We start from the raw sequence: 26017 nt of genomic DNA, 5'->3' as shown, positions 1-26017 counted from the left end.
GATGTTTACACATACAAGAAGAATGTCATTACCGGAAATAAAACATTCACCCAACATCAGCTGAGCCACTTTTATTTAATCCAGTCTTTTCTTCCTAAACCAGAGACATTTATTACAACAACACTTTTTGACTTGGCAATCCTATTGTCATTTTCTTACATTTTTTTGTGAATTCACACCAGTCTGAATCCTTCAAAATCAACCCACAAGCCTGTTCAGTGTTGGACAAAAATGGGCAATTTAATCAAGTCCAGAGGTTGCTCTTTTTCCTTTTTTTTTTTTTTTTTTTTTTTTTTTTTTTTGCCTAGTTTAGCTTGTTTGCTTATCTTGGGGTTTTCAGCAAGCAAGCCTCAAAATCACTTACAGAGGCCTGTTTCTACCTTTTTTTTTTTTTTTTCTCAAAATGTTACTACTAAATACTTCATTGATGGCTTCTGTGCTCTAGTAAACAAGGGTATATATAACAACATATCGATTTACTTTAATTTGAAATATTACCAAATAAAAATTTGGTAGTTCATTTTTTATTGGTCATTTAGTTTTTGGAAATGATTCCTTGTAGTCCAAGTAATAGGGTCTCAGAAAAAAATGTCACTTCCTATCCAAATGAGGAATTTTTTTTTGCAAATTTGCTAATCTGTCATTAAAACAATGGTCCTAAAGTATATTAATTAACATGCAATGAAACAGTACTCGTTTCTTTAGATTTTGGAGTGAAATATAGAACAGGTTTCATTAGATTCACCCATTAATCAGCACATACTGTTTCTGCATCTCAAAAAATAGAATATTTTCAGCTATTCATAATTTGACGCAAATTATTATTTTTTCACATGTGAACCAATTTAAACTTGCCCAGTGAAAAATGAAAGAAAAAAAAAAAAACATATCTCAGTGCAATCAGTTTTGCATTTCCAGGTGTTAAAATTTATTTTTAATGTCAAAGCATTTCACAACCTGAGAAAAAAAAAAAAAAATCTAATCTGTACAATCTATAAATGAATATCCTATATGTTGTGTCTTTTTTTTAAATTTCAACCAATTATTAAATTGCTAATTTAATGACAAATGTCTGTCTAAGTTAGACATTTTGGCCTGTAGAGTTTCAGTCAGTATGTCAAACACTTAATATCCTGGTCCTGTAATTCACTGACGGCTTTCCAAAATTAGTTTGCATTCACATTTATCTCAACACATACAAATACCATCTTAAAAACATTTGATTTCTCAATTTTTTCAGTGCATGTTCCCATTCTCCGTTTGGTCGCTCATTCTATAACGTTTGTGTGTGGTCATGTGACATTAAGTGCTGTTCTTTTCTCTGTTGTTTGCATGTCATCCTTGTGTTACCGCAAGACAACGGTCCAGTCTGCCACTGCGTTGACCCCTGGCTTACGTAGAGTCAAAACTGCAAGTGTAGAGTCAAACTCAAACTCTAAAGCCAACTCTGTACCATCTGAGGGGAGAAAAAAAAAAAAAAAAAAAAAAACATTAACTCCATATGTTGTGCAAAATCTTTGGTTCTCAACAGGTCTTACTTCAGGACCCCAAATTTACTTAAAACAATGGTGACCCAACACAGTACCAAACATGTTTATCAGATTTTTATTACCATGAGCTGCATAAACCCAACAATATATGTCCATTTACGTACAACTATATAGGTGTCTGGTTTCTAAATGCTGTCAGGAGCCAATAAATAACTGCACAAAATGCATTGTTGACAGCACAAACCATTATCCTTGCTGTACATGAGACCATATTTAAAAAGATAATTCACCCAGAAATAATTAATCATTCTGTCATCATTTACTCACTCTCATGTTGTTCCAAAGCTGTACGAGTTTCTTCTGTTGAACACAAATTATATTCTGAAAAAGGCTTGAAGTTAATAGCTATCATAAACTGTTACCAACATTCTTTAATGTTATATCTTGTGTTCAACAGAAGAAAGAAATTCATACGGCTTTGGAGCAACATGAGGTTGAGTAAATGATCAATTTTGAATGAACTATCCTTTTAAACAGTCTGCTTAATATTTTCTTGTATCTTAGTTCAAGTTTATTAAAGTGAAGTTACACCAAATGATTTATGCCATTTAAATGAATTGGTTGAAGATACTGCAGTTTCATATTTTGGGCCCTATGAAATCAGTTTTTAATTTTTCTATATTCCGTTTTTTTCCATTTTAATTTTTCTTGACTCCTTTTAAATGCTTAAATTAAATTGTATTCATCAAAAAGCATGTCTAATTAGTGAAAATCATAAAACACAATTTAACATCAATTTATTAAAAGTTTAATACAAAAAAATTATGTTTAGAGCTTAATGAAATGTTTTATTTTTCCTCACCATATGTTTTATTGTTACTGTTTTAGCATGTAAATGCATAAAAACAACTTATTTATTCTTATCATAGCCTTATGAAAGGTTTTCCCCCCTCAGAAATTCGCTGTTGTGTATTTAAATTTTTCTGGTTATCAAATGAAGGCACAAAACATTGTTTTGCTTTTAATTCATGAAAATTAAACATTTTATTTTTCGGCAAATAAATGGGATTTGCTATTAAAATTTAAACATGGAAGAAATATTGTGTGATTATTTCTGAAAAATGAAAGTTTTATTATTTTTCCAAAATCAGTAGTAGTAGTATCACATACATTCTACTAAATAATAGTAATATAGGCCTATTTCTGGCACAATGTCTTCAAATTAAACCAGACTTTTATTTTGAGGGTTGCCGTGAATTCATTTATCTTTCTGTGTGTGTATGATATGATGCCAATTCTGTTTTTATGACTGGATTCTGTGATTCCGTCAAAGTTTTCCGCATTGCGGAAATCATAGGGCCTTACATATTTTTTTGTATGCCCTTGGACATTAAAAACAAAAACATGAACAACATTTTCTCCCTCTTTAAATAAGCCAGTTATTTTAGCTATTTTAATAATTGCTTATCAAATTGTTTGATAAGAGCCTGCATGATAGAAGCCTGTGAGAATGCCAAAGCAGATAATTGCATGACATTAGCAGACACTTTTACCCACCCAAACTTTATCGTAAGAAAACCAAGAATATTAGCAGTAACAGTGACACAGACCTGCATTTTTCAGTGTAGCAGAGGACGGTTGACTGCCTCCAATGATCACAATCTTTTCAATCCAAGAGGCAGTGGAAAACTGGGAGTCTGGGGCCAGATTTCTGACAAAAAAAAAAAAAAAAAAAAAATGTGAGACCAACAGAAAAAAAACAGCATGGCAATGCAGTTTGTCATTTAAATTATTACCACCAGAGAACAGCTGTAAAGAAAAAGAGAGCAGACCGACCTGGAAGACAGCGTGCTGGCAGAGAAAGACAGATGTCTGTGGACAAACTGCTTTGTTTTTTCAAAGTTGAAGGTGTGGAAGTCATCGATGTACAGCTCTCCTTCAGCAGAGCCCTGAAGCACAACACAGCAGCGATTACAGATGAAAACAATATGCATGTACAGTGTCAAACATGAATAAAATTGGGATGCACTGAATCACCTGAGAATTGAGAGCAACATAGAGAGTGTATGGGTCATTCTCCATACAGGACGAAGATCTCCTAACACGGTCTTTCCTGCAGATAATGGACCCTCCTCGCTGGAACACTGGGATCTGGAAAATGAGACACAATAGACAAAGAAAGAATTTAGCCGTCTAATACTAAAACAAAATATAGCTGAAGGAAGCAATTATAGAAAACTATCATTGAAATTAGTGTATAGGAAAACTTTGGAATGCAAAAATCCACTTGGCCTGTCATAGGAAGAAATGAAAATCATCTGAAACTAATCTGAATAACATAAAAAATGAACAAAAAAACAAGTTAGCTGCAAGCAGCAATTAAGGGCCGAGCACAAAGAAGGCAAGATCAGATGAAGGCAACATCAGACCAACTGCATCAATGAGCAGTTAAAGATGTATTTATGATTTTATGCAAAGTGGCTAAAAATAAATTAATATTAATTAAATGATTAATATGATTAATACGATTGAAAGATGCATCACTGTCAACCAGTAGGTGTCGCTGTTATGAAATTGATGTGGCATGGTCAGTGTGAGGTGACAGTGGCACAAATAAAGTTTGGTGTCAATATCTCAAAACTTTGCAGAGATACAGCCTCAGAGTCATTTTGGCATCATGCCTCACATTTGTTGCAGCACTGTACAAATACGGTTTCATCTATCGACATGAAATCCATAACTTTTTGGAAGCACATTCTAAAGAAGATCTGACTTGATTTTGGTGAAAATCAGATGAACAGTCTAGAACGAGCTCGAAAAAGTAGGTTTTCAACATATATCAAAAATGTCGGAAGGAAAATTCATCTGACTATGACAAAAATTGGTAAAAATATTCTTGGCATCACCCAACAAAATGCTGAGTTCAGTTTCATTATAATAGACCATTTTAATCAAATGTTAATAGCATTTTTTGAAATTTCCTTATAACTTTTGGCCACAAGGTGGCGCTGCCCCCAAACTTTTTGAGTACTGTCAGAGCATGGTCCCGAAGACACATACTGAGTTTCGTACCGATACGCCGATGCGTTCGTAAAATATAGGATTTTACGACAAAATTAAAAATGGCTGAAATGAGAAAACTGGGTATGTTTCGACTCGACATGCTCCACCAAATCTAATAAAACACTGCAGGTAGCCTCAGGTCATGCTTGTTATAACACTCACCGAGTTTGGTCTCAATACGCCAAACCGTTGCGGAGATATAGCCTTGCATTTATTTTTGTGTGCCCTTTGACGAATTCGTTCGCATGTTATTCGAGAACGGTTTGACTACTCAACTTGAGTTCGATAACTTTTTGCCAGCAAGGTCTAAAGATGATCTGAGCCAATTTTGGTGAAAATCAGACTGTCTAGGACAAAATTTCGAAAAAGTAGGTTTTACAAACTATTAAAAGTAGCGAAAAAAAACTTGACCTTACGATTTTTACATTTTGGTGTCTATTTGACTCATAGGAAGGATTCAGAGGTAAAAAAATTCCTTCTAGCCTTTACAGTTCAAAAGTTATTAGCATAAACATGAGTGAAAATTTAGACAAGTGGTGGCGCTACAGAGTTTTAGATAGAAACTCCAAACTTGCTGTGGTTATTATTTAGACTGTCCTCTATCAGTGTGCCAATTACACTTTCCCGCAAGGGGTTCTGTGGGCTCAAGAGCGAAAGAAACAGAAACGGAAGATACAGTAGGTGCCAGTTCGGGCCCCTACATTATGCTTTAAAAACAAAATGTAAATGTGTGGACTCACGGAGCTCATGGTGACAGGAATGTAGAGGCTCTGGTCCCCATCATGCTTCTGGAAAGTGTGAACATCATACCAGACCTACAAGAGCAACCCGGAGGAAGAGTTTGAGAGTTCAGAAAAACTTGGGAGGGATAAAAATCCACTCAGGGTGAGCAATTCAATTTTGAAAATGCTTTACCTCGCCTTTCCCAGGCAGATAGGCAGTAACACCAGTAGCAGCCTCATCAGTCACAGGATGCACCAACAAATCCTTCCCTGTGAAGAAAAATAAACATGTTAGCCGCCTCTGCTACGACATTTATTAGAGCTAATTATAATGATGTTCAAAAACTCACCAATCAAGTACTCATCCTCAATCGAGAAAGTGGCAACATTATCAGGATACTCTACCCATAATGGTCTATGAAGGAAGTAAGAGAATCAATACTATCAACCAAAAATTTTCTTTTTTTAAATGTATTTTTTTTTTTGTTTATTTTGCCCCTGTTATTCCCCGACTCTGATTGTCCCGGGCTGACTCACCTCATAACAGGCTGTCCGGTGTGGTGTGCGTTGTAGAAAAGCTGGTACCAGTATGGCAGGAGGGCATATCGTTGGCGTATCGCCTCCCGGATGAGAGCGGTGTTCTCGGGTCCGAACAACCAGGGCTCCCTGCGGGGCGTGTCTATGTGAGCATGTGCGCGGAAAAACGGCTGGTAAGCTCCCGCCTGGTACCATCGCACCAAAAGCTCAGCGCTGGGATGTTTAAAGAAACCGCCAACATCAGCTGAGGGAAAAGAACATACAGAATGAGGGACAAAAAGAAAAACATTGACAGCAGCACTTTAAGGTTACCAGCAAACAATTAACAGACCAACAATATACACTACTGGTCAAAAATTGGCAAAACTTTTTTTCATGTTTTTACAGTGGTCTTTTATGCTCATCAAAGTTGCATTTATTTGATTAAAAGTACAGTAAAAACAGTTTTATTGTGGAACATTACTACAATTCAAAATAACTTTTCTATTTAAATATTTTAAAATATAATATTGTTTTCCACTCATTCTCATTTAGAAGCAAAAAATGTTATTGACTGACCTATAATGTTAAGTTTTTGTTTTACAAAACGCAACAAATACCATAACAAAAAATCCTTGTGGGAATTGGGAATTATTTATATATTAGATTCAGTAAGGATTCATAGCAAATATAAATAAATAAATGCTATTGTTTATTATTTTCTCATTGCATTCATATTTTGACTTTTTGTAATTAAAAGTAAACAAGAAATTTTATACTGACTGAATTTTTTTTTTTTGCTGTTAATTCACAAGTTACATAAGTTCACTTTTGGTGGCCATTATTTTAGTATGTGAGCAGTTTTGTCATTGCAAGCACTGTGCGTCATTTCTCATCTGTGTATACTAAAGGTCAGCACCTCTCATTACTAGCAAAACTGCTCACCTCCACAGAAAGAGATGCCCACTAAGCCCAGACTCAAGCACATAGGGATAGACATCTTCAGATGACCCCATTCAGCAGCGTTATCTCCTGTCCACACCGCACCTGAGCCACGGAGAGAGGAATTTATCACCAAACACTCCAGTACAAACACACAAGGCTTGTGTGTGATGTGAATATGGCTCTCACCGTAACGCTGGGATCCAGCAAAAAATGCTCGGGTCAGAACGAAAGGTCTCTCCACTCCTCCTGAACGCTGGATCAGGCCGTCAGCAGTCGCCTTTTGCTGGTGACACAAAAGTATTGTTCAGGAGAAAAAAAAACGAACCACTTTTCACCGCAACACCTCTGACTTATATATATGTATATATATATATATATACACACACATACACAGTTGAAGTCAGAAGTTTACATGCACCTTGCAGGATCGGCAAAATGTTAATTATTTCACCAAAATAAGAGGGATCATACAAAATACACGTGATTTTTTTATTTAATACGGACCTGAAAAAGATTTCATATAAAAGACATTTACATATAGTTCACAAGAGAAAATAATAGTTGAATTTATAAAAATGACCAGTTCAAAAGTTTACATACACTTGATTCTCAATACTGTGTTGTGACCTGAATGATCCACAGCTGTGTTTTTTGTTTAGTGATAGTTGTTCATGAGTCCCTTGTTTGTCCTGAACAGTTAAACTGCCTGCTGTTCTTCAGAAAAAATCCTTCAGCTCCCACAAATTCTGTTTTTTTTTCAGCATTTCTGTGTATTTCAATTCTTTCCAACAATGACTGTGATTTTGAGGACAACTGAGAGACTCGTATGCAACTATTACAGAAGGTTCAAACGTTCACTGATGCTTCAGAAGGAAACGCGATCCATTAAGAGCCGGGGGGTGAAAACTTTTTGAATCTGAAGATCAGGGTAAATTTAAGTATCTTCTACAGCCTCTGAAGGGCAGTACTAAATGTAAAAAAAGATATTTTAGCAAAATAAGAAAAATTTGTAAAAAAAAAAGTATACATCTCCATTCTGTTCAAAAGTTTTCACCCCCGGCTCTTAATGCATCAGGTTTCCTTCTGGAGCATCAGTGAGCGTTTGAACCTTCTGTAATAGTTGCATATGAGTCCCTCAGTTGTCCTCAGTGTGAAAAGATGGATCTTAAAATCATACAGTCATTGTTAGGGCTGTGCGATATGGCCAAAAAATTATCAAGATTTTTTTTTTTTCATATCAGTCAATATCGATAATCATCACGATAAATGTCACATTTTTATCTCCTTCAAGTTTAAAGGCAGATTTTTGCTACAATGTGAAAGTTGTAAAAACCAGACAGTTAATTGTGGCTTTAAACAATTTTTTATGGTCAGAACATGACAAACACTTCATGTTTTTTAATTCTTTACACTTTTCCCAGTGATTTTTCCTTAACAAAATAAATATCTTAATAGAAAAAAATAATTTCTTAGTTCTGCATGTTTAAATAAGTAATATTGTTTCAAATCAAGAAACAGGTTTGTGTTGCCTCAAAATATTAATATATAATAATATAACATTTGTTTGTCTGTTAGAAATACACATTTGATAGTAGCTTAAGGATGCAGATGTAGATTTATGTTCATTAGCAAAATCAGTAATATCTGTAAAAATTGTAGCAACCTCATTTTTATATGGTGAAATTTAATTATTCTGTTTGAGGGTTTTTTTTGTTTGTTTGTTTGTTTTAGTTTATTTTTTTTAATTAACCATTGCTCTTCCATAGTATCATCCATATATTATGATAACAGTTAAAACCACAAATACAGCACCAATACTATGGTAAAAATGTAATATGGTTCCTAGGTATTTGTATGAAAAACAGTAGTCTAAATACATTTAGTAAAAATGCAGAAATGCTACAGCTTAATCGCAAAAATATTGCAATTATATTCCATTACTCCTCCTTCAATACATTTAATTTATGTCTAGGTTAATAATATAATAAAGTTTGACACAAATATACCCACATTTCTGACACAATACCACTGTGCAGCTAGGGCTACTACAGTAAATCTATGCTAAATGATGGCGATTTGTAGATTAAAAAGCCTTCTGACTGTATCGTTGCGCACAGTGTTTCTCCTGTTTGTCAGCGCTGTTTCATCTGGCTACAAACAGAGTTATTTTTGTTCTGCACTAAATTCAAGCACTTCACACTGGATCTCACAGCGCTGTTTAGTGGCCGAGACTCATCAGCGAGTAAACACATCTGCTCTAGTAAGTTCGAGCCGTGCCGCCATTTGAACTTTGACCCGAGGGGATAAACGTGGCACGCTTTGAACGACTGGCGCTCTTTTGTTCCTATGCGGCCTTTGCCGCATAAACTTTATACTGAACATTTATCGAACTCTTGTTATCTTTTGTCGAGGGAATTAATATTGCACGATAATAATCGTTATCAATGTATCGCCCAGCCCTGTTGGAAAGGCTTCAAATAACCAAAAATGCTGAAAAACCAAAGAATTTGTGGGACCTGAAGGATTTTTCTGAAGAACAGCAGGCGGTTTAACTGTTCTGGACAAACAAGGGACTCATGAACAACTATCACTAAACAAAAAAAATAATAATAACACAGCTGTGAATCATTCAGGTAACAACACAGTATTAAGAATCAAGTGTAAACTTTTGAACAGGGTCATTTTTATAAATTCAACTAATTATTTTTTTTTTTTTTTTGTGGACTTGTAAACATCTTTTGTGTGGAATATTTTTTTCAGGTTAGTACTACATAAAAAAAATAACATACATTTTGTGCCATTCCTCTTATTTTGTAAAATAATTAAAGGAGTCATCGGATGCCCATTTTCCACATGTTGATATGATTCTTTAGGGTCTTAATGAAAAGTCTATAATATACTTTGGTTAAAAATTTTCAATGGTAGTGTGAAACAACACCCTTTTTACCTTGCCAAAATATGTGTGAGATTAAATGTATTTGACATCAAAATCTTTTGTGGCTATAGAAAAACTGAATCATATCATGAAAAAAGCGTCTCTCACCACATAGAGGCCATACAGATTGTGAACGTCTCTGTGCTCCCAGGCTCCATGAACAGCATCTTTGTGCATGGTGACCTCAGGCCCATTAAACACAGACGGCTCGTTCATGTCATTCCACACGTACTGATTCTCCATGGAACCCTGGAAAAAGACAAACAGCATTTAATGGAAATACAATCCTAAAATCATCAATATCATCATTTTAATTGTGAAAGACAATCTAATAAAAAGCCAAAAACAACAGCTGTTCAGAAAGCCCTCACCTCATACTGGTCAAAGGCAAACATGCTGGCCCACCAGGCTCTCATCTCAGGGTTAGTGAAGTCAGGATAGCCCGAATTACCTTCGGCAGAGAAAACAATGCGTTTCAGCACTCTGAGAGATTCATCACACTGATTTTAACAGGCAGCTGGATGAGTAGCTACACACCTGGCCAACACCAGCCTTCATAGTCTCCTCCGTCTTTGTTCTTGACATAAAAGTTTTTGGAGCGAATCTCATTGTGAATCTTGTAGCCGCTGTCCACCCTGATGTGCGGATCTACAATGGCCACTAGCTGAAGAGACAAAACACGATTGATGATTTTTATTAAAGCCTTGTAGGATGGGACTCATCCAATAATTGTTGATTGGACATAAGATGTCATTTCAGTCCCACAAACACTCACCTTGCGCCTCTTGTCCATCAGGCCCTGCAGCATTTCTTTAGGTTGAGGGAACTTGGTGGGGTCCCAGGTGAAGTAGCGCTTCCCATCTGCATGTTCGATGTCCAGCCAAATGAAGTCATACGGGATGTCGTGCTCATCAAAGCCCTGATCAACAGTCTTTACGTCCTCCTGGTCATTATAGTTCCAGCGGCACTGATGATATGCCAGCGCCGAGAGAGGAGGAAACGACTGAGTGCCTACAGAGAGAGGGTCATGTTTAGGAGGAGGATAAATGTAACTATGAAGCATAAAGGACATTATACCACTCATAATGCATTTAAAATGTGTTTGAAAATATTTACATGTGTTTATATGTATTTTAATACAATTAATATTACATATAAATATATTTAATACATAAACATAACAAATGTGTGCATATGTTTTAAAAACATAATTTTTTAAGACATATCTCACTCTAAAAAGTCACAAAAGATGTTATCTCTCTTAATTTAAATAATTATTTAATCTTAAATAATTTTCTATATTGTGGAACTATTGCAAGTATACTTTAGGTACACTTTACATTTTTTGCATTTAAAGACCGGTATTATTTAAAGATCATACAATCCTCATCAACAGTGACATTTAAACATGTTTTAGGCTTAATATTAAGAAATGTGCATTGTGCACAAGTAGTACTCCAAATAAAGTTTAATTACAATTTTCATATCAGTAAGTCTTGAGCGATATGTCAGTAAATATTTTATTTGACCTGAAATAAGTGTTCCAGGATATTTTCAAGCTAATGCCTGACCACATACATGTCATGATTATGTCATTTTTTTGTGTCTCCTAACGGAATATGAAAAAGAATAGATTTGTGATCTAAAGGCAGAGTAATTTTAAGTTAAAACCAACATGAAATGTCCTTTACAGAAATTTGTTTTCCCCAGTTTAGCATTAACTCTGTATGCAGGGATATGTGTGTTTGTGTACCTGTAAGTGAGGCATACTGAGTGAAGACATCTGCAGGTTGTGGTCCCAGCATGATAAAGACATCAATGATGCCACTCTCAGATATCCAGCGTATATCTGTCTGAGGAGCTTCACTAGAAACTTGTACCAAGTCCAGGATTTTTCCAAACATTGTCTGAAATAGGGACACACATTTGAGGAAATGCACTGATACTAAAACTGATACACTTGATCAAACTGATGTTAACACTGGACAATACTACAAGGCTCTCTGACATATTGTGCTTCCCTAATTTTAACGTAGTCAACCAAAAGCATTAGACCCAAAAAGATAAAGAGCAGGTTGATCACTCTCACCTTTCCTGCAGTATTGGAGCTGATGTCCACCCATGTCTCTGCTGCATTGAGCCAGAAGATGCCCATGGTGCGCTCAGTGTTATGAGAAATGAGGACGGGAACTGCCCCATAGAGGGCCATTGGGTTGTGTAGCTCATACTGGAAAACATCCAAGTTGTACAGCCGATACGGGTCTGATCCACTAAGAGAGACAACACAACAAAGGTTCAGTGGAACACTACTGTTTATGACTGTTTATGTAACTTTGTGCCAGCAGAAACTAACAAAAATGGTTCTTCATTTATTTCAGTTTAGATTTGGCTGGCTGACAGCATGTTCACTCAAAAAAGAAATCTACATCAAGGTCATCCAAGATGTAGATGAGTTCGTTTCTTAATCAAATTTGGAGAAATGTGTCATTCCATCACTTGCTCTCCAAATGGGTCCTCTGCAGTGAATGGGTGCTGTCAGTACAAGATACCAAACGGCTTATAAAACATCACAATAATCCACACCACTCCATTCCATCAATTAATATCTCGTGAAGCCAAAAGCTGTGTTTTTAAGGAACAAATTCATCATTAAGACATTTTAACTTTAAACCATTGCTTCCAGCTAAAATACGTCCTGTGTCCTCCATCCAAAATATTGCTTTCTCCAGTGAAAAGTCATGAAACAGGGGCGAAATCTGAACAGATCAAACACTGATTACAAGGATAAATAGTCCAAAATGTTGATGTGAAAGACAAGAAGAGATGGACTTTCACTGGAGGATGCGTTATTATGGATTATGGATTTGAGTCGGAGGCAACAGTTTAAAGACAAAAACATCAGTGGTGTGAATTACTTGTGGAATATTGTGATGTTTTTATCAGCTTTATTGGACTCTTATTCTGATGGCACCCCACCCATTCACTGCAGAGGATCCTTTGGTAAGCAAGTGATGCAATGCTACATTTCTCCAAATCTGAGGAAGAAAACACATCTTGGATGGCCTGACAGTGAGTAAATTTTCAGCTTAGGGTGAACTACTCCTTTAATTTGCTCACGTGTTGTGTGTCAATCTGATGTGAATGTAAGAACTCACTCAGTGTTTTTCAGTTTGAGTGTGTCTGCGTGTTCTGGAATGCCATAGACATGTTCCACACCAGGTAGAGAAAAATCTAAACTAATAGACGATGGACCTGTTTGAAATGAAGATAAAAAGAGACTGAACAAACAAACAAAACAACTTGACTAATTATCTTAATTATTATTCTACTGAATATGGTATGTAACAAATGAGAAAGATTTAACCAGATTTCACTATACCATTGGGCTTTGAATCAGTGTGAGATTTAAATGTTTCCTCCCACATGCCCGGTTTATCCTCTTCCTCTTTTATCTGTCCATCCTAAAAAGAAAGAAAGAAAAAAAAAAAAGGTTACGTTTCTGTGACAAAGGAAAACGCTTACATTTTAACACTAATTAACAAATTACAACAGGGTTAGAGAAGTCTAGTTGTTAAAAACATACACACACCTCATCCGTTTGCTGCTCCTCATTCTCCTGTTCTGTCGCTTGCTCCGACTCACTTTTACTGCAAAGTAGACAAAGTTTCTCTAAATACAAATATGTACTCGCAACACGTAAACTTGTTAAAGCGGATTAATTAGAGCTGCACCAATGATTCATTGATCAGGCGATGTTTTTTGTAATTAAGCACAAATACACGGTGACTCTACAACAAAACAAACTGGATTGCTGGATTTTTGTTCTACCAAAATTATATGTTTGCTTTGACTGGCCATTGCTATTAAACGTATGTTAAACAGAGCACGTGTCATCCTGCCAAATTAATTTTCACTGATGGCAAACTACAGGTGATATTTGCTACTGGCAAGGTGTTTCCTGTACAGCAGCAGATGCTGTCTGCCTCAGATAATGGTTTGTGTAAGTTTCAAGATTAACATTTGTCAAAAGTAAATATAGATTTTTGGGAAATGTTAAATAACTGTTTTGCCATTGTTTGTGTTTTGTTTAACAAAATACAGTTTCATGGTCAGTAAATGTTTGTGGTAAATGTTTATGATCCACCAAAAACTGGCAGGTGTGACAAAAGGTACATTTTTTAATGAATGATTAAAAAAAATAACTGTAGATTTAAAACTTTAAAAAAAAAAAAATAAAATTACAAAACTGATCACTGTTAAACTAAGATTTTAGGTACTAGAATTATTATTTCAATCTACAACACACATAATTTAATAGTAAATCAACAGCAAGTACTACTGGATACAGGGTGCATGCATAATTTGGGGTACTGCAGATTCACACTACTATTGATTAAAACTAACAAGAAGCAAACTTTAACTAAACATTGAGTTACAAAGAATAGTGCGCCCAAAAATGAACATTTCCTGGTTATTTAATCATCCCTAGTGCATCCTAAATGTATAGGTCCTTCTTTGTTTAGCCGAAGAGGAATTAAGGTTTTGGAAAAAAACATTTCAGGATTTTTCTCCATCAAATGCAAGTGAACGGTGCTCACCGTAAACCATTTTTGACAAATTTAAGCATCTTCAAAATAATCTTCACAACCCCAGCTGACAAATATGAGTCTTCTCAAGCAAAACAATCAGTCATTTTCACCATACACTTGCATTAGATGGATAAAAATCCTAAAACGTCTTCCTCTAAAATCTTAATTTCTCTTTGACTGAATAGAGAAAGACCTATACTACTTGGATGCTCTGAAGGTGAGTAAATAATGAGGAAATGTTCATTTCAGGGAGAACTATTCCTTTAATTAAGGAATCTAAGATTTTTTTTTATTTTTTTATTTTTTACAGTCAAGAACTGGACAAATGGATGTTACCTAGAGAACATGCTCTTGAGCGAGTCCCACATGCTACCAACTGTGCTACTTATTTTATGAGAGATACTGCTGAGCGGGACAGAAGAGAGGAAAGTTGAGAAAAAGAGGGGAAGGAAAATAGAATGTGATGAGAATTTCAGTAAAAACATTTACAAACGTATTTCTGAATGAAATGTCTGACACAGTTAATTAATCTGCCTTTATCTGAATGACACAAATCTCAGAACACAACATTTTTAAAAATAAAGTGACATTTTAACCTGACAACAATTATGCTGTGAAAATAACCGTAAAATAATAAAACATCATGGACATTAATCCTATTGTGCTTTCTACAGCACAAAACACCACAAACCAACCCAAATGGTGACTGAATGGACTGCAAAGGTAGGGTTAAAAAAATTACATTTAAATATATGACATTTGTTGAAACCTACTATGGACCCAAAACGGTGTGTATATAAATGATAGTTTATGCTTCTGTAGAACTAATTAATCAATGCACTTCCTGTTCAAAATCAAGTCCTGTCCAGATATTGAGGACTAGAGTTTTTATGTATAACTGTAGTTTGGAATAAAACTCTAAATATATTTTTATTGTTATAATCAGTGGTGGCTTCTATTTAACAATTTCAAACAGTATTTTAGCTTCCGTTTCATTTTCTTATTTTTTTTAGAATTTTAAAAGGCAATTCCTATGAAGATGAAAGCAAAAACCAGATCTATGGTCATTGAAAAAAATGGACGATCATTGTTGTGCTCTACTGGGCTTAGATGAAAGCAGTCCTGCTTTAACAGAGTTAGTGCAGACAGGAAAAGCCAGAAATGAAAAAAAGAAGCAACAGCAAGAATACAAGTAGAACGTGTGAGATAAATCCTCAGATTTTAAACAGCAGAAGAACACAGAAGAAAGTAACAAAAATAATTTGGATTGCATGCCAGCAGCCACAAACCCCTTTAATCATGTACTAAACAAATGAGCATCACATATTACCAGTTATTCCCATCACAACACACTCACAAAAAACATGTGCTTTTTGCTAGGAGACACATGATAAATGAAAACAACATACGTGTTCTAATATCAAACATGTCTGATATCTTCCCACTAAATGGATTCATATCTTTAAATCTGACTTTCAGCAAATAATGTTGACTTGTCCAGACTGCAAATTGGAGCGAAAATTCTTCGCATCTGAATTCCTGCCTTAAGGGGTTTGTTGCAACTAGGCCCTGATGCACTTCAAGTTATAATGCTTTTGATTTTACAATTCTTAAAAATCTTAATTGTCATTAAAATGATGTCACAATACAAAAAGTGTTAACGCAGACCTCATTTTCTTTCTTTGTTTTATCCGTCTGATTTATACAAGGCTGCATTTACACTGGCATAAAAAAAAAATAAAAAAAATCAGATTTTTTTTTACTCACATGTGAGACGGATCAAATATTGTTGCACACGTGTAAACAAAACAATCTGCACAAGATCCAATTTTTTACATCCTTTCTGAGCTACATCCAAAAGTGGTTTTAAATCTGATGCATATCCAACATCTGAACATCTGACTTGCGGTTACACACATAAATCCAATTCCCACTGGAATTCCAAACTACCACAAGGCGAGGGAGACTCATTTGGCCACAAAGATGACTTCTCATAATGTCAAATTATGAAGCAGATGTTGCTTATATGCGTTCACACAAAAACGTCTGAGGTGGAAACCCATCACATAGGTAAGAGATTATGCACACACAGAAGCATATAATTTTATAAATAAAATATCTTTGGTATTATATTATATAAGCTACATTATATTTTTAAGGTGATAAATTTGCTGTTTTTGAAGTAATTAAGTTCACAGCTTTACAGATGCTGCAAAGTTGCAAGTAATTCTCACACACACACAAACTCTTTCTCAAATTCATTCAGATAATCTTACCATATTACTTCACTTCGCACAGTGTTGGGTGTAACACATTACTAAGTAACACGCTACTATAATTAAATTACTTATCCACTAAAAAAAGTAAAGTAAGGGATTACTGTTCATTTTTAGGTAATTTAATTACAGTTACTTATATAGCACTTGCGTTACATACCGTAAATAAATTTAACAGTTCTAAAATCAATATTGCATTTGAAATCTAAATTTACAGTCTAAAGATAAAATTGAATGAGAAACATGAAATACTCAGATACAGATAAGACTAAAATCAGCTGAACTCTAAAAAGTGCCTATTTTGGGGGGTACGCTGACAATAACAACAAAACATTGTGCTTTTGTAAAATAAACAAAACAAACAGAGTGTGCTTTCTGCTGTCTCGGTCTCCGTGAGCAACTTTCTACACATCAAAAATATGAACCAAAACTCAGCGAATACTTGACAGAGAGACATGAGAAATATGTCTACAGAAAGCTTCAAGTGTCTACTTTTAAATGAACAAATTCAAATCAAAAATGAATATTCTCTAATTCTGTAATCTGTATGAAACTAAAGTGAGGTACAATCTTTCCCGTAACTGAGCTCATTATATGCAGTTACCTCCGTCCAAACACCCTCACCTAGATGCAAAAAAAAAAAAAAAGACTAACTTTATCATTTTTGAAAGACCTGCTATGAGGAATAAGCCAGAATTTACCACAGAAAAACAGCGCCATCTGACATGGCTTTATTCAGCGGAGGAGATGCAATTAATTATAATTTGAAAGTAACTTACCCAACACTGACCTTGCATTATTTCACTTTAAAATTCTGGATCTAATAACCCGTAGATAAAATAAGAAAAAAAAAACTAGTTATTTTATCCGTGTAGTCAATTTCTGCGCTGCAAACATCAGTGACAGCTTTAACTTGTCCATGCTGGCAAGTGATCATAAGCAAGTGTATAAGCGGGATAATTGCGCTTGGTGTGTGTTAAAGTCAATGAGTCACCTGATGTGAATTATAGAATTTCTTATATACAACTGCTCAAAACCTGAGGATAAACCATGCTGCTGAAAGCGATTTGGTTTGGGTGGGGATTCTTGTAAACGCAGATATCGGATACAAGTCATGTCTTATGTGTAATGTAAACAGGTGGGACAAAGAAAAATGGATATAGTCAAAAGATTGGATCTGTTCATTACACCTTGCAATGCAAACACAAATGTGTTGGTCTTGCATTCAGTTGCAGACTACATAACTGCAGTGTGTGCTTTTAATAAACAGAACATTATAGTTATAATGTCATAGTAATTTTCATAGTTTTGTTATTATTCTTCGCCAAGACTAAGTCTATGAAAGTAAGATCTAATCAATACAAAAGGCAGAAAGAGAGTGAAAAATGATACAATTAATCAGAAATACAGCCCAGGAAAGCAGTGCTAACTTTTTAGTATTAAGTATTATTTACTGAATATTATTTCATGATAATTTTTTTTTTTTTTTAGATTTTATATACTGTGAGCAGTATTGGGTTTTTGAACTTTCTCAATGTGATGGCCTTCCTGTCCACTTGTGTTGTTGGACTCACGTGTCCTTGCGTGCCCGCAGGTGCTCGAAGGCCAGCAAGCCACGGGAGTTGAGTGACATGAGCACTTGAGGACCCTCAACGATGTCCAGCCGAAATGGCTGAGCACTTACGATGAGCCGCTGGTCTTTGCCACCCAGAGACAACACCAGACTATTCTCATCCTGAGCCACCACTGAGAGCCTGGAAGACAGACACAAGACATTCAGCTGTTAATGTGCGAACAGTGGAAAACTGTCCCAAATCCTAATTTGCAAAATGGAACATCGGTCAGATACGAAAACTCTGTAACACCTTAGTTTTAGGGACCAATTCTCACTATTAACATGGATGCATATTACTAGCATATTGGCTGTGTATTAGTGTTTCTAAAGCACATATTGATTCTGCATGACCATTAAAGGAGAAGTCCACTTCCAGAACAACAGTTCACAGATAATGTATTCACCCCCTTGTCATCCAAGATGTTCATGTCTTTCTTTCTTCAGTCGTAAAGAAATTGTGTTTGAGGAAAACATTTCAGCATTTTTCTCCATATAATGGACTGATATGGTGCCCCGATTTTGAACTTCCAAAATGTAGTTTAAATGCAGCTTCAGACGATCCCAAATGGAAGGGTCTTATCTAGCGAAATGATCGGTTATTTTCATTTTAAAAAATACAATTTAAATACTTTTTAATCTCAAATGCTCGTCTTGTCTCGTCGGGTATGTCGAAAAACTCAGATCGTATTTTCTCGCTAAACTTCAAAAATCATTTCAAAATCATCCTACATCGCTGCAGAAGTACCGACCCAGTCTTTGCAAAGTGAACATGGAAAGAAGATCAAACACCCTTAACAAAAAAGTTAAAACAGGGATATAGGATGATTTTGAAGTTGAGGGAGAAAATACGGTTGGAGTTTTTCAACATAGTCTAACTGTCATGAGCCAGAACACACAGAGTCCAGGCAGAGTAAGACAAGACGAGCGTTTGACATTAAAAAGTAAAAAATATTGTATTATTTTTAAGAAAATAACTGATCGTTTCGCTAGATAAGACCCTTCTTTCTCGGGTGGGATCGTTTACAACCACATTTGGGATCGTTTGAAACCGCATTTAAACTACATTTTGGAAATGTTTTTCTCAAAAAACATAATTTCTTTACGACTGAAGAAAGAAAGACATGAACATCCTGGATGACAAGGAGGTGAGTACATTATATGTATATTGTTGTTCTGGAAGTGGACTTCTCCTGTAACCCTACCCATACCTAAACTTAACAACTACCTTACCAACTATTATTAAGCAGCAGATTAGGAGTTCACTGATGCAAAAGTTGTAGATTTTATTTTGACAATGGCAGGACTTTTATTTTTAAAGCACTATGAATGTCAGAGCGTGAAAGCAGATAAAAGTGTAATATTTATATTCTTAATTTCAAATTTTGCTGAACTATATCCAATTTATGTCATATTCATGTCAGGTGTCACGTAACATTAGCGTTACCTGTCTTTATTTGAGAAATAATGATTTCCAGTGCTAACAAACTTACTGTTGGTTACACCGTTTATTTATATCAATCAATTATCTGGGAGCGGCCTCTGTGGGTGTGACGCCACAATGACAGGCATCTGAGAACTGCATGGATTTGTAGATACGCTGCCAACACACATTAATGTTCAGACAACATGAAAAAGTGAGGTTTGCATCCGATGACCCCTTTAAAATATAGTCAAGACTGTTTTTGGTCACAGACTCTGATTTTTTAGCTTTAGGCTATAATTCCATCCAGTCGGAGGATGTCAAACATGTTTGATACTTTAAAGTCACAGTTCACCCAAAAATGAAAATTCTGTCATTAATTACTCACCCTCATGTTGATTCAAACCCTTACGACCTTTCAGACCTTTCAGAACACAAATAAAGATATTTTTGATTAAATCTGAGGGCTTTCTGACCCTGCACAGACAGCAACGCAATTGAAATGTTCACAAGCCCAGAAAGATTGTAAGAACATCGGTAAAATAGTCTACGTGACATCAATTGGTTGAACCGTAATTATCAATGAAGACTTACAGGCTTACAGGTTTGGAACGACACAAGGGCGAGTAATTAATGACAGAATTTTCATTTTTGGGTGAACTAGCAAGGTGCACTTCTGCATGAGTTTGATGTGTTCAGAGCGACTTGAAAAGTCTGGATCCTCAATTGTTTAGTGTATGATGCCCAGTTTTTCCTCTGTAACTATTTACAAAGCGTATGATCCTAATGTTTTAAAATCTGTTCAGATTTGAAAAGTCATGTAGTGTATTTAAGCCCTAAGATATCATACTGGGCATCAAAAAAAAAATCCACACTTAGGTTCATTTTCTTTTACAATGACAAAAGACCCGACTCTGTTTACAAACGTCTAGTTGTATTATCTGTTCTGCAGCTCTGATGGAGCAAGTAGACTTGACTTACGCTTCAGTAATGGGATCAGAGATGAGCACATCCGGAACCTCGTAACGAGGCTTAATTGGCTTGAGTTCATTAATCTTGACCCGTGTCATGTTGCCCTGCAGTCTGTACAGCTCAAGCAACAAGCGAACCTACGAACAAACACAAGAGTCTCAGTTCTCTCATGCTGTGGAGCACAACATTGACCAGGCACTATTTCAGCATTCTTGGCTCTGGAAACATTTCTGCCATTAAATTCATCAGTTTTTAAAACAAATCTGAATCAGTTCTGAAAGCACTCTTACTTACAGCACACTCAAGATACTAAATGTACAGTGTGTTTTTTTATGTAATTGTTTCTTTGTTTACCTTTATTACTTTTTATTTACTTACAGAGAAAAGAACAGATATCATTGCGAGGGATTAAATGTTTTTTATAATAAACACTGCAATATTTGATAAAAAAAATAAGAATTGTCCATTTTGATTGCATTGCGACCTTAACAAAGGACAACCAGCTTTAAGATGAATCACATTTGCTTTGAAGCAACTGCAATGAAGCGGTCTGTTTTTGTATATTTTGCAACCTTGTTATTGTCATTCATGAGCTGCAGGGTGAGTCTGGAGTCGCTCAGCTCCAGCGTGTCCAGCAGAGCTCTGTACGGAGACTGACCCGGCTTCAGCTCCCTCTGACGCCTACAAACAGAAAAACAAATCATTCACATATGTGACCCTGGACCATAAAACGAGTCATAAGCGTCATTTTTTTTTTATTGTGATTTATGCATCATATGAAAGTCGAATAAATAAGCTTTCCATTGATGTATGGCTTGTTAGGATAGGAAAATATTTGGTCTAAATTCTTGAATCTGAAGGTGCAAACAATCTAAATATTGAGAAAATATCCTTTAAAGTTATGCAAATGAAGTTCTTAGCAACGCGTATTATTAATCAAAAATTAAATTTCGATATATTCACGGTAGGACATTTACAAAATGTCTTCATGGAACATGATCTTTACTTACTATCCTAATGATTTTTGGCATAAAGGGAAAAAAAAATTGATCATTTTGACCCATACAATTGTTGGCTATTGCTACAAATATACCGTGCTACCCTGGTTTTGTGGCCCAGCGTCACATATGTCAAAACATCAGACATGTCACTGTTAGCTAGTTCACTCCTACTGTTAAACATTGTCCAAAAAAATAATAATAATAATTAGTCACATGCCATTTTTGATTGAGGTGACTTAAAGTTGATTTAAAGAAAACTTGCAAAACTACTAAACTAGTTGATTACTCTATACACTAAAAGTATAGGCCTATACCATCTACACCACGAGTTCACTTGTGGGTAAACTAGCGTATACCTACAAGTTAACTTGCAATGCTAAACAAACGCTTAAATGTAAACTAGTTGGTTTACAATTTTCAAATTATTTTTGCATTTTAAGCTAAAAAAAAAAAAAAAAAAATGGTATGTGTGTTCAATACAAACATTTACTCATACACCAGTAACAGTGACAGACATTAAAAAAAAAAAAAAAAAAATATATATATATATATATATATATATATATATATATAGTGCTGAAAATTCATTAACAACCCTTATGGAAGTTCACCACGGTTTTTGTAGCTAAACAATTATAACCACAAATTAACCACTGATTTTCATAAGTGTAAAGTTCAGTAGTGTGGAGCGTTGGACAGCAAATGTCGTCAAGTTTCATTAACTAGTCTTCCTACAGGGGGCGCTTACTGGCTCAGTTACTTAACTCATCTGCAGAGCAACATGCTGTTTTTGTCTCAATATGTAATACATTTGTAAACAAACAAAAAAACCCCACATACATTAATTACGAGGATCGCTGACGAAAACGATTTCCCTTACAACCACAAACAATCCTGAACAGCGATTAGAAAAGTAACACTTATCACATGACAGCGCACTGTATGGATTTTCAAGATACTACCTGTTTTGTGTTAATTTATCTGGTTGATTAAACTTATATTTAGTGGGCTCATCATACTCACTTGCAGAAGGCGCTCTGATCGCATGTTTTAAAGTTGCTGCGGTCCACAGCCTGAGCGCTCACGAACAACAGCACAATCAGCGGCACCAAACTGAAACACAACAGCACATACTTCACAAACAGACACAAAACAGCAACCTCTGTAGACTCCGTTATATAAACTATCAAATACCCTTCAGAAACATGTGTGTGCGTGATTATGGTAACCATTTAGTATCATGTCATTACCATTACTGTGACATGGTACCACAACAGTACTCTTTTGTGAAGGAAGATTTCAGACACAGTGAGGGATAAATAATAGGCTGTGAGGCCATTTAAATATTTAATCAGCATGTCGAATTGGTTAAAGTAAAAATAGCTTCTTAAAAGTCTACGTGTTTGATTTTATTTACACATAATCCTATTACCCCGTCTGAGCGGTACAATACCTGTCACAGGAAGCCGCCATCTTGCCTCCGTGTGAACTTTGCCCTCTGTGCGCGTCCAGTCACTTCAAATGTGGCGTAAGTTACACGTGGACTTTCTGAGGAAATAAATGATCGTGTGTACGTTCCGCTTTCACAGCGTCAATCACAAAAATATGCGTTTAATCTCATTTGTATAGTGTGTGCTACAGTAGTTAATTTTTTTTTCAAGAACATTTTGCACCGTAAACCGCAATAGTATGTTCCTGCATTTCTAGGACCCTATTTTTTGGTGACAGCGCCATCTAGAAAAGACCTTATTCAAGCATACAACAAAAACTATTCATTTTTTTATCTTTCCATCTTATTTTTAATGTAAGAGCTGGTGTGAACTTGTGATCGAGGCGGTGTCAGCCTATTTAGCCGTGCAAAACAGTTAATTGTTCTGTTGAATGTTATAAACTAGCATTTGTATTCAAATTATCTTACATTTATTAATGTATTTATTAAACACTAATTTGTAGCGCAATTGTTTTACCGTTTACTGCACTTTATGTGTCACATCAGACGTGAATCTGAAGTTTCGCAAAGATGCAAGTCTTTCTTTACAAGAAAACTGAATTTTTAAAACCAGAATATATATAGAGAGAGAGAGAGAGAGAAATCAATTAGGTTAAATGTTTCAAACGGGTTACCAATGGGTATGTTAAGGGTAAGGAGTTGGTTAGGACAATAATTAAGGGTATATAATTAAACAGCTACATATTTCTTTAAAAAATAGTAATATACAGCTTTGAATAGCAAGCGCTATTAAATAGTATAAGACGCTAATACATGCATATATATATATATAATAAATAAAATAAATACAAAAATAAAAATAACACAAAAAAACTATAGGCTTTATTCTGGCCTTAAAAAAAGTCACATAATTGATAACATACAGGCCAGAATTAAAGCAGGAGCTTTACTGCACTGACTTTGTCACGTGATACCCGTTACTTTACTCTTCGCTGCTAAAGGTGGACCAATTACAGTCGTGTATGGTTACGGAATGATCCATTTACTCGTTTTATAGTAATTGTTGGTGCCGGTTTCCAGTTTGTATATCACTAATTGTTTTCTTCTAGTAGTTATACTGAGTACACACAAATTATATTGATTTAAACCATGTAATAATGCATAATAAAACAAACAGGACACAATGTAAATTATTTCACTTGTTAAACTGTGTAATAACAATAAAACGAATAATAACATACGAATAATTGAGCGTTATTACATCGTTGTTGTTGAATATCTAGACTTTTAACGTTTAATTTAACACTTTACGTTCACGATGTTGCCCCGCCCCCATTACTTGAAGTCATCAGTTGATTGGATGTCTTCGTGTGACGCTCATCGCTGACGTCACCGCTGTTATAAAATAACGCGAGCGGCCATTTTTCTCTCTCTTCTGCAGCGGACAGGAAATGTGTTTGATGGTACGTGTTCAAGTCTATTGTATTTTCGAGTGGCTAATTTAAGTTAGAGATTTATGGTTCGTTCTGAACGCAACCCTCCATTCTTGGCATGCTCGTGGTTTTTCGTACCCTTGTGTGTATGTTCGGAGGAATAATAGAGCCAGTGCAATGTCTTCGGTGCCAGCATGTTCCCATCGGCTGGTTCTATCCTCTATCACTGGAACAAGTTTTCGTTCAATTTCGTTTTGATTGCAGTAGCTTGTTGATCGTGGATGTTATTCTTTGCATGCATTGTGACGTCTCATCACTTGTCCTTATACTCCATAGGTCACATGAAAATGGCCAAGTAGGTGTTTGGGGAGTCTACAGAAGTTAAGCCTGCTGCTGGAGTCCTGGGAATGGCCGTGTTCTGTTTCCACAGACATTAGTGTAGGTGTTTAATGAATTGCATCTGTTTCTTATGTATGTGTGAAAATGTTGAAGCTTGTTTAAAAATTGATAATTTTTGCATTAGTTTAAAAGACCGTGTTAGTGCTTAACCTTGTTTTTACGGTTTAAATTTTCCTTAAACTGGACCAAGAACCTTTTGTTTCTGTATTTTGAGTTTCCAATAAACAACGTGTCTCTTAATCACTGGCCTGTTTTTCTTTCTTTTTTTTTTTTTCTTTTTAAAAAAAGCAAAAGAAATTTGTGGATTAGGTTGCATACTTGTCACTTGCATTTGGGGGGGGTAGCAGTTATATATATATATATATATATATATATATATATATATATATATATATATATATATATATATATATATATATATATATATATATAATAATATATATAAAAATAAAATACTTTTTTTTTTTTTTTTTTTTTTTTTTTTTTTTTTAAACCCTAAATGGGAATACAAGTCTAAACCTAAAATGTGTGCACTGTGACTTAAGTTTTCTTTAACATCACGACAATAAATGTCATTCTTAAAGGAGCAATTAAGTTGTATTTATTAATTCTATTGTAATTGTCAAAGGTATGTTGTGTGGGGTGTGTGTGGGTTTTTTTTTTTTTTAAATAAATGACATGTAAGGGGGAAAACTAATGTCATTCAGAGATGTTGGTTAGATTTAAAATGTGAAGTAAAAGACCTGCACTTCTTTAATTCTTATCAGCAATCTTCTGTTCAAGGGGTAGGATGTTAGATCTGTTTTGGTTATTAACCATATAGTGCTCTTGAATGACATTTGTAAGTACATGATTAGTAGCCACTGAAATATGGTTGTATACTTTTTACTGTAGTTATTTAAAAACAAACTTTTGCACAATTATGCCCCCTTAACGGTGAGTAAAGATCAAAGACCAGAAATCATGATCTGTGTCCTGTCTGTGTATACAAAGTGTGTGTGTGTGTATATGTTTATATTTATTATATGTGTGTTTGCTGCTCATGCATGCAATTTCTTACAGCACTCTTTATTTTTATTTATATAAAGGTGTTTTAAAACATTCGATTGTCTAAAGTTTGAGTTTAGCTTATCTAAGTGACAATCCGACAGAATGGCTACACAAACATGACAAATTATGCAGTCATCAGAC

General features: G+C 35.2%; 1 protein-coding gene and 1 non-coding gene across 3 annotated transcripts; one reads left to right on the top strand and one right to left on the bottom strand.

Annotated features, from left to right (window-relative positions):
- Window positions 1-56: 56 nt before the first annotated feature.
- ganaba (glucosidase II alpha subunit a) lies at window positions 57-23082 on the bottom strand. 2 transcript variants are annotated; one of them, XM_051109087.1, is made up of 25 exons: window positions 22998-23082; window positions 22568-22657; window positions 21116-21224; window positions 20553-20680; window positions 18111-18290; window positions 14597-14662; window positions 13261-13318; window positions 13051-13132; window positions 12827-12923; window positions 11761-11941; window positions 11425-11578; window positions 10447-10682; window positions 10209-10335; window positions 10043-10122; window positions 9780-9920; window positions 6923-7019; window positions 6737-6838; window positions 5813-6056; window positions 5626-5690; window positions 5469-5545; window positions 5294-5368; window positions 3528-3641; window positions 3327-3439; window positions 3101-3201; window positions 57-1456 (listed from the first exon to the last, which is right to left on the bottom strand). In XM_051109087.1, the coding sequence occupies exons 1-25, from the start codon at window positions 23015-23017 to the stop codon at window positions 1347-1349; spliced, it is 2847 nt and encodes a 948-aa protein (XP_050965044.1). In that variant the 5' UTR covers window positions 23018-23082; the 3' UTR covers window positions 57-1346. The 2 variants fall into 2 exon arrangements, with proteins under 2 accessions (XP_050965044.1, XP_050965045.1); XM_051109088.1 differs by lacking the exon at window positions 14597-14662.
- Window positions 23083-24531: 1449 nt separating this feature from the next.
- LOC127166229 (small nucleolar RNA SNORA57) lies at window positions 24532-24664 on the top strand. The gene has a single exon (XR_007827876.1). It is a non-coding gene; the product is annotated as a small nucleolar RNA SNORA57 (small nucleolar RNA).
- The last annotated feature ends 1353 nt before the right edge of the window (window positions 24665-26017 follow it).

The sequence above is a fragment of the Labeo rohita genome, chromosome 5 (assembly GCF_022985175.1).
Source record: "Labeo rohita strain BAU-BD-2019 chromosome 5, IGBB_LRoh.1.0, whole genome shotgun sequence".
In the NCBI taxonomy this organism is placed as follows: Eukaryota; Metazoa; Chordata; class Actinopteri; order Cypriniformes; family Cyprinidae; genus Labeo; species Labeo rohita.
The sequence above is the reverse complement of the archived record's forward strand: the minus strand, read 5'-3'. Positions and strand labels throughout refer to the sequence as shown.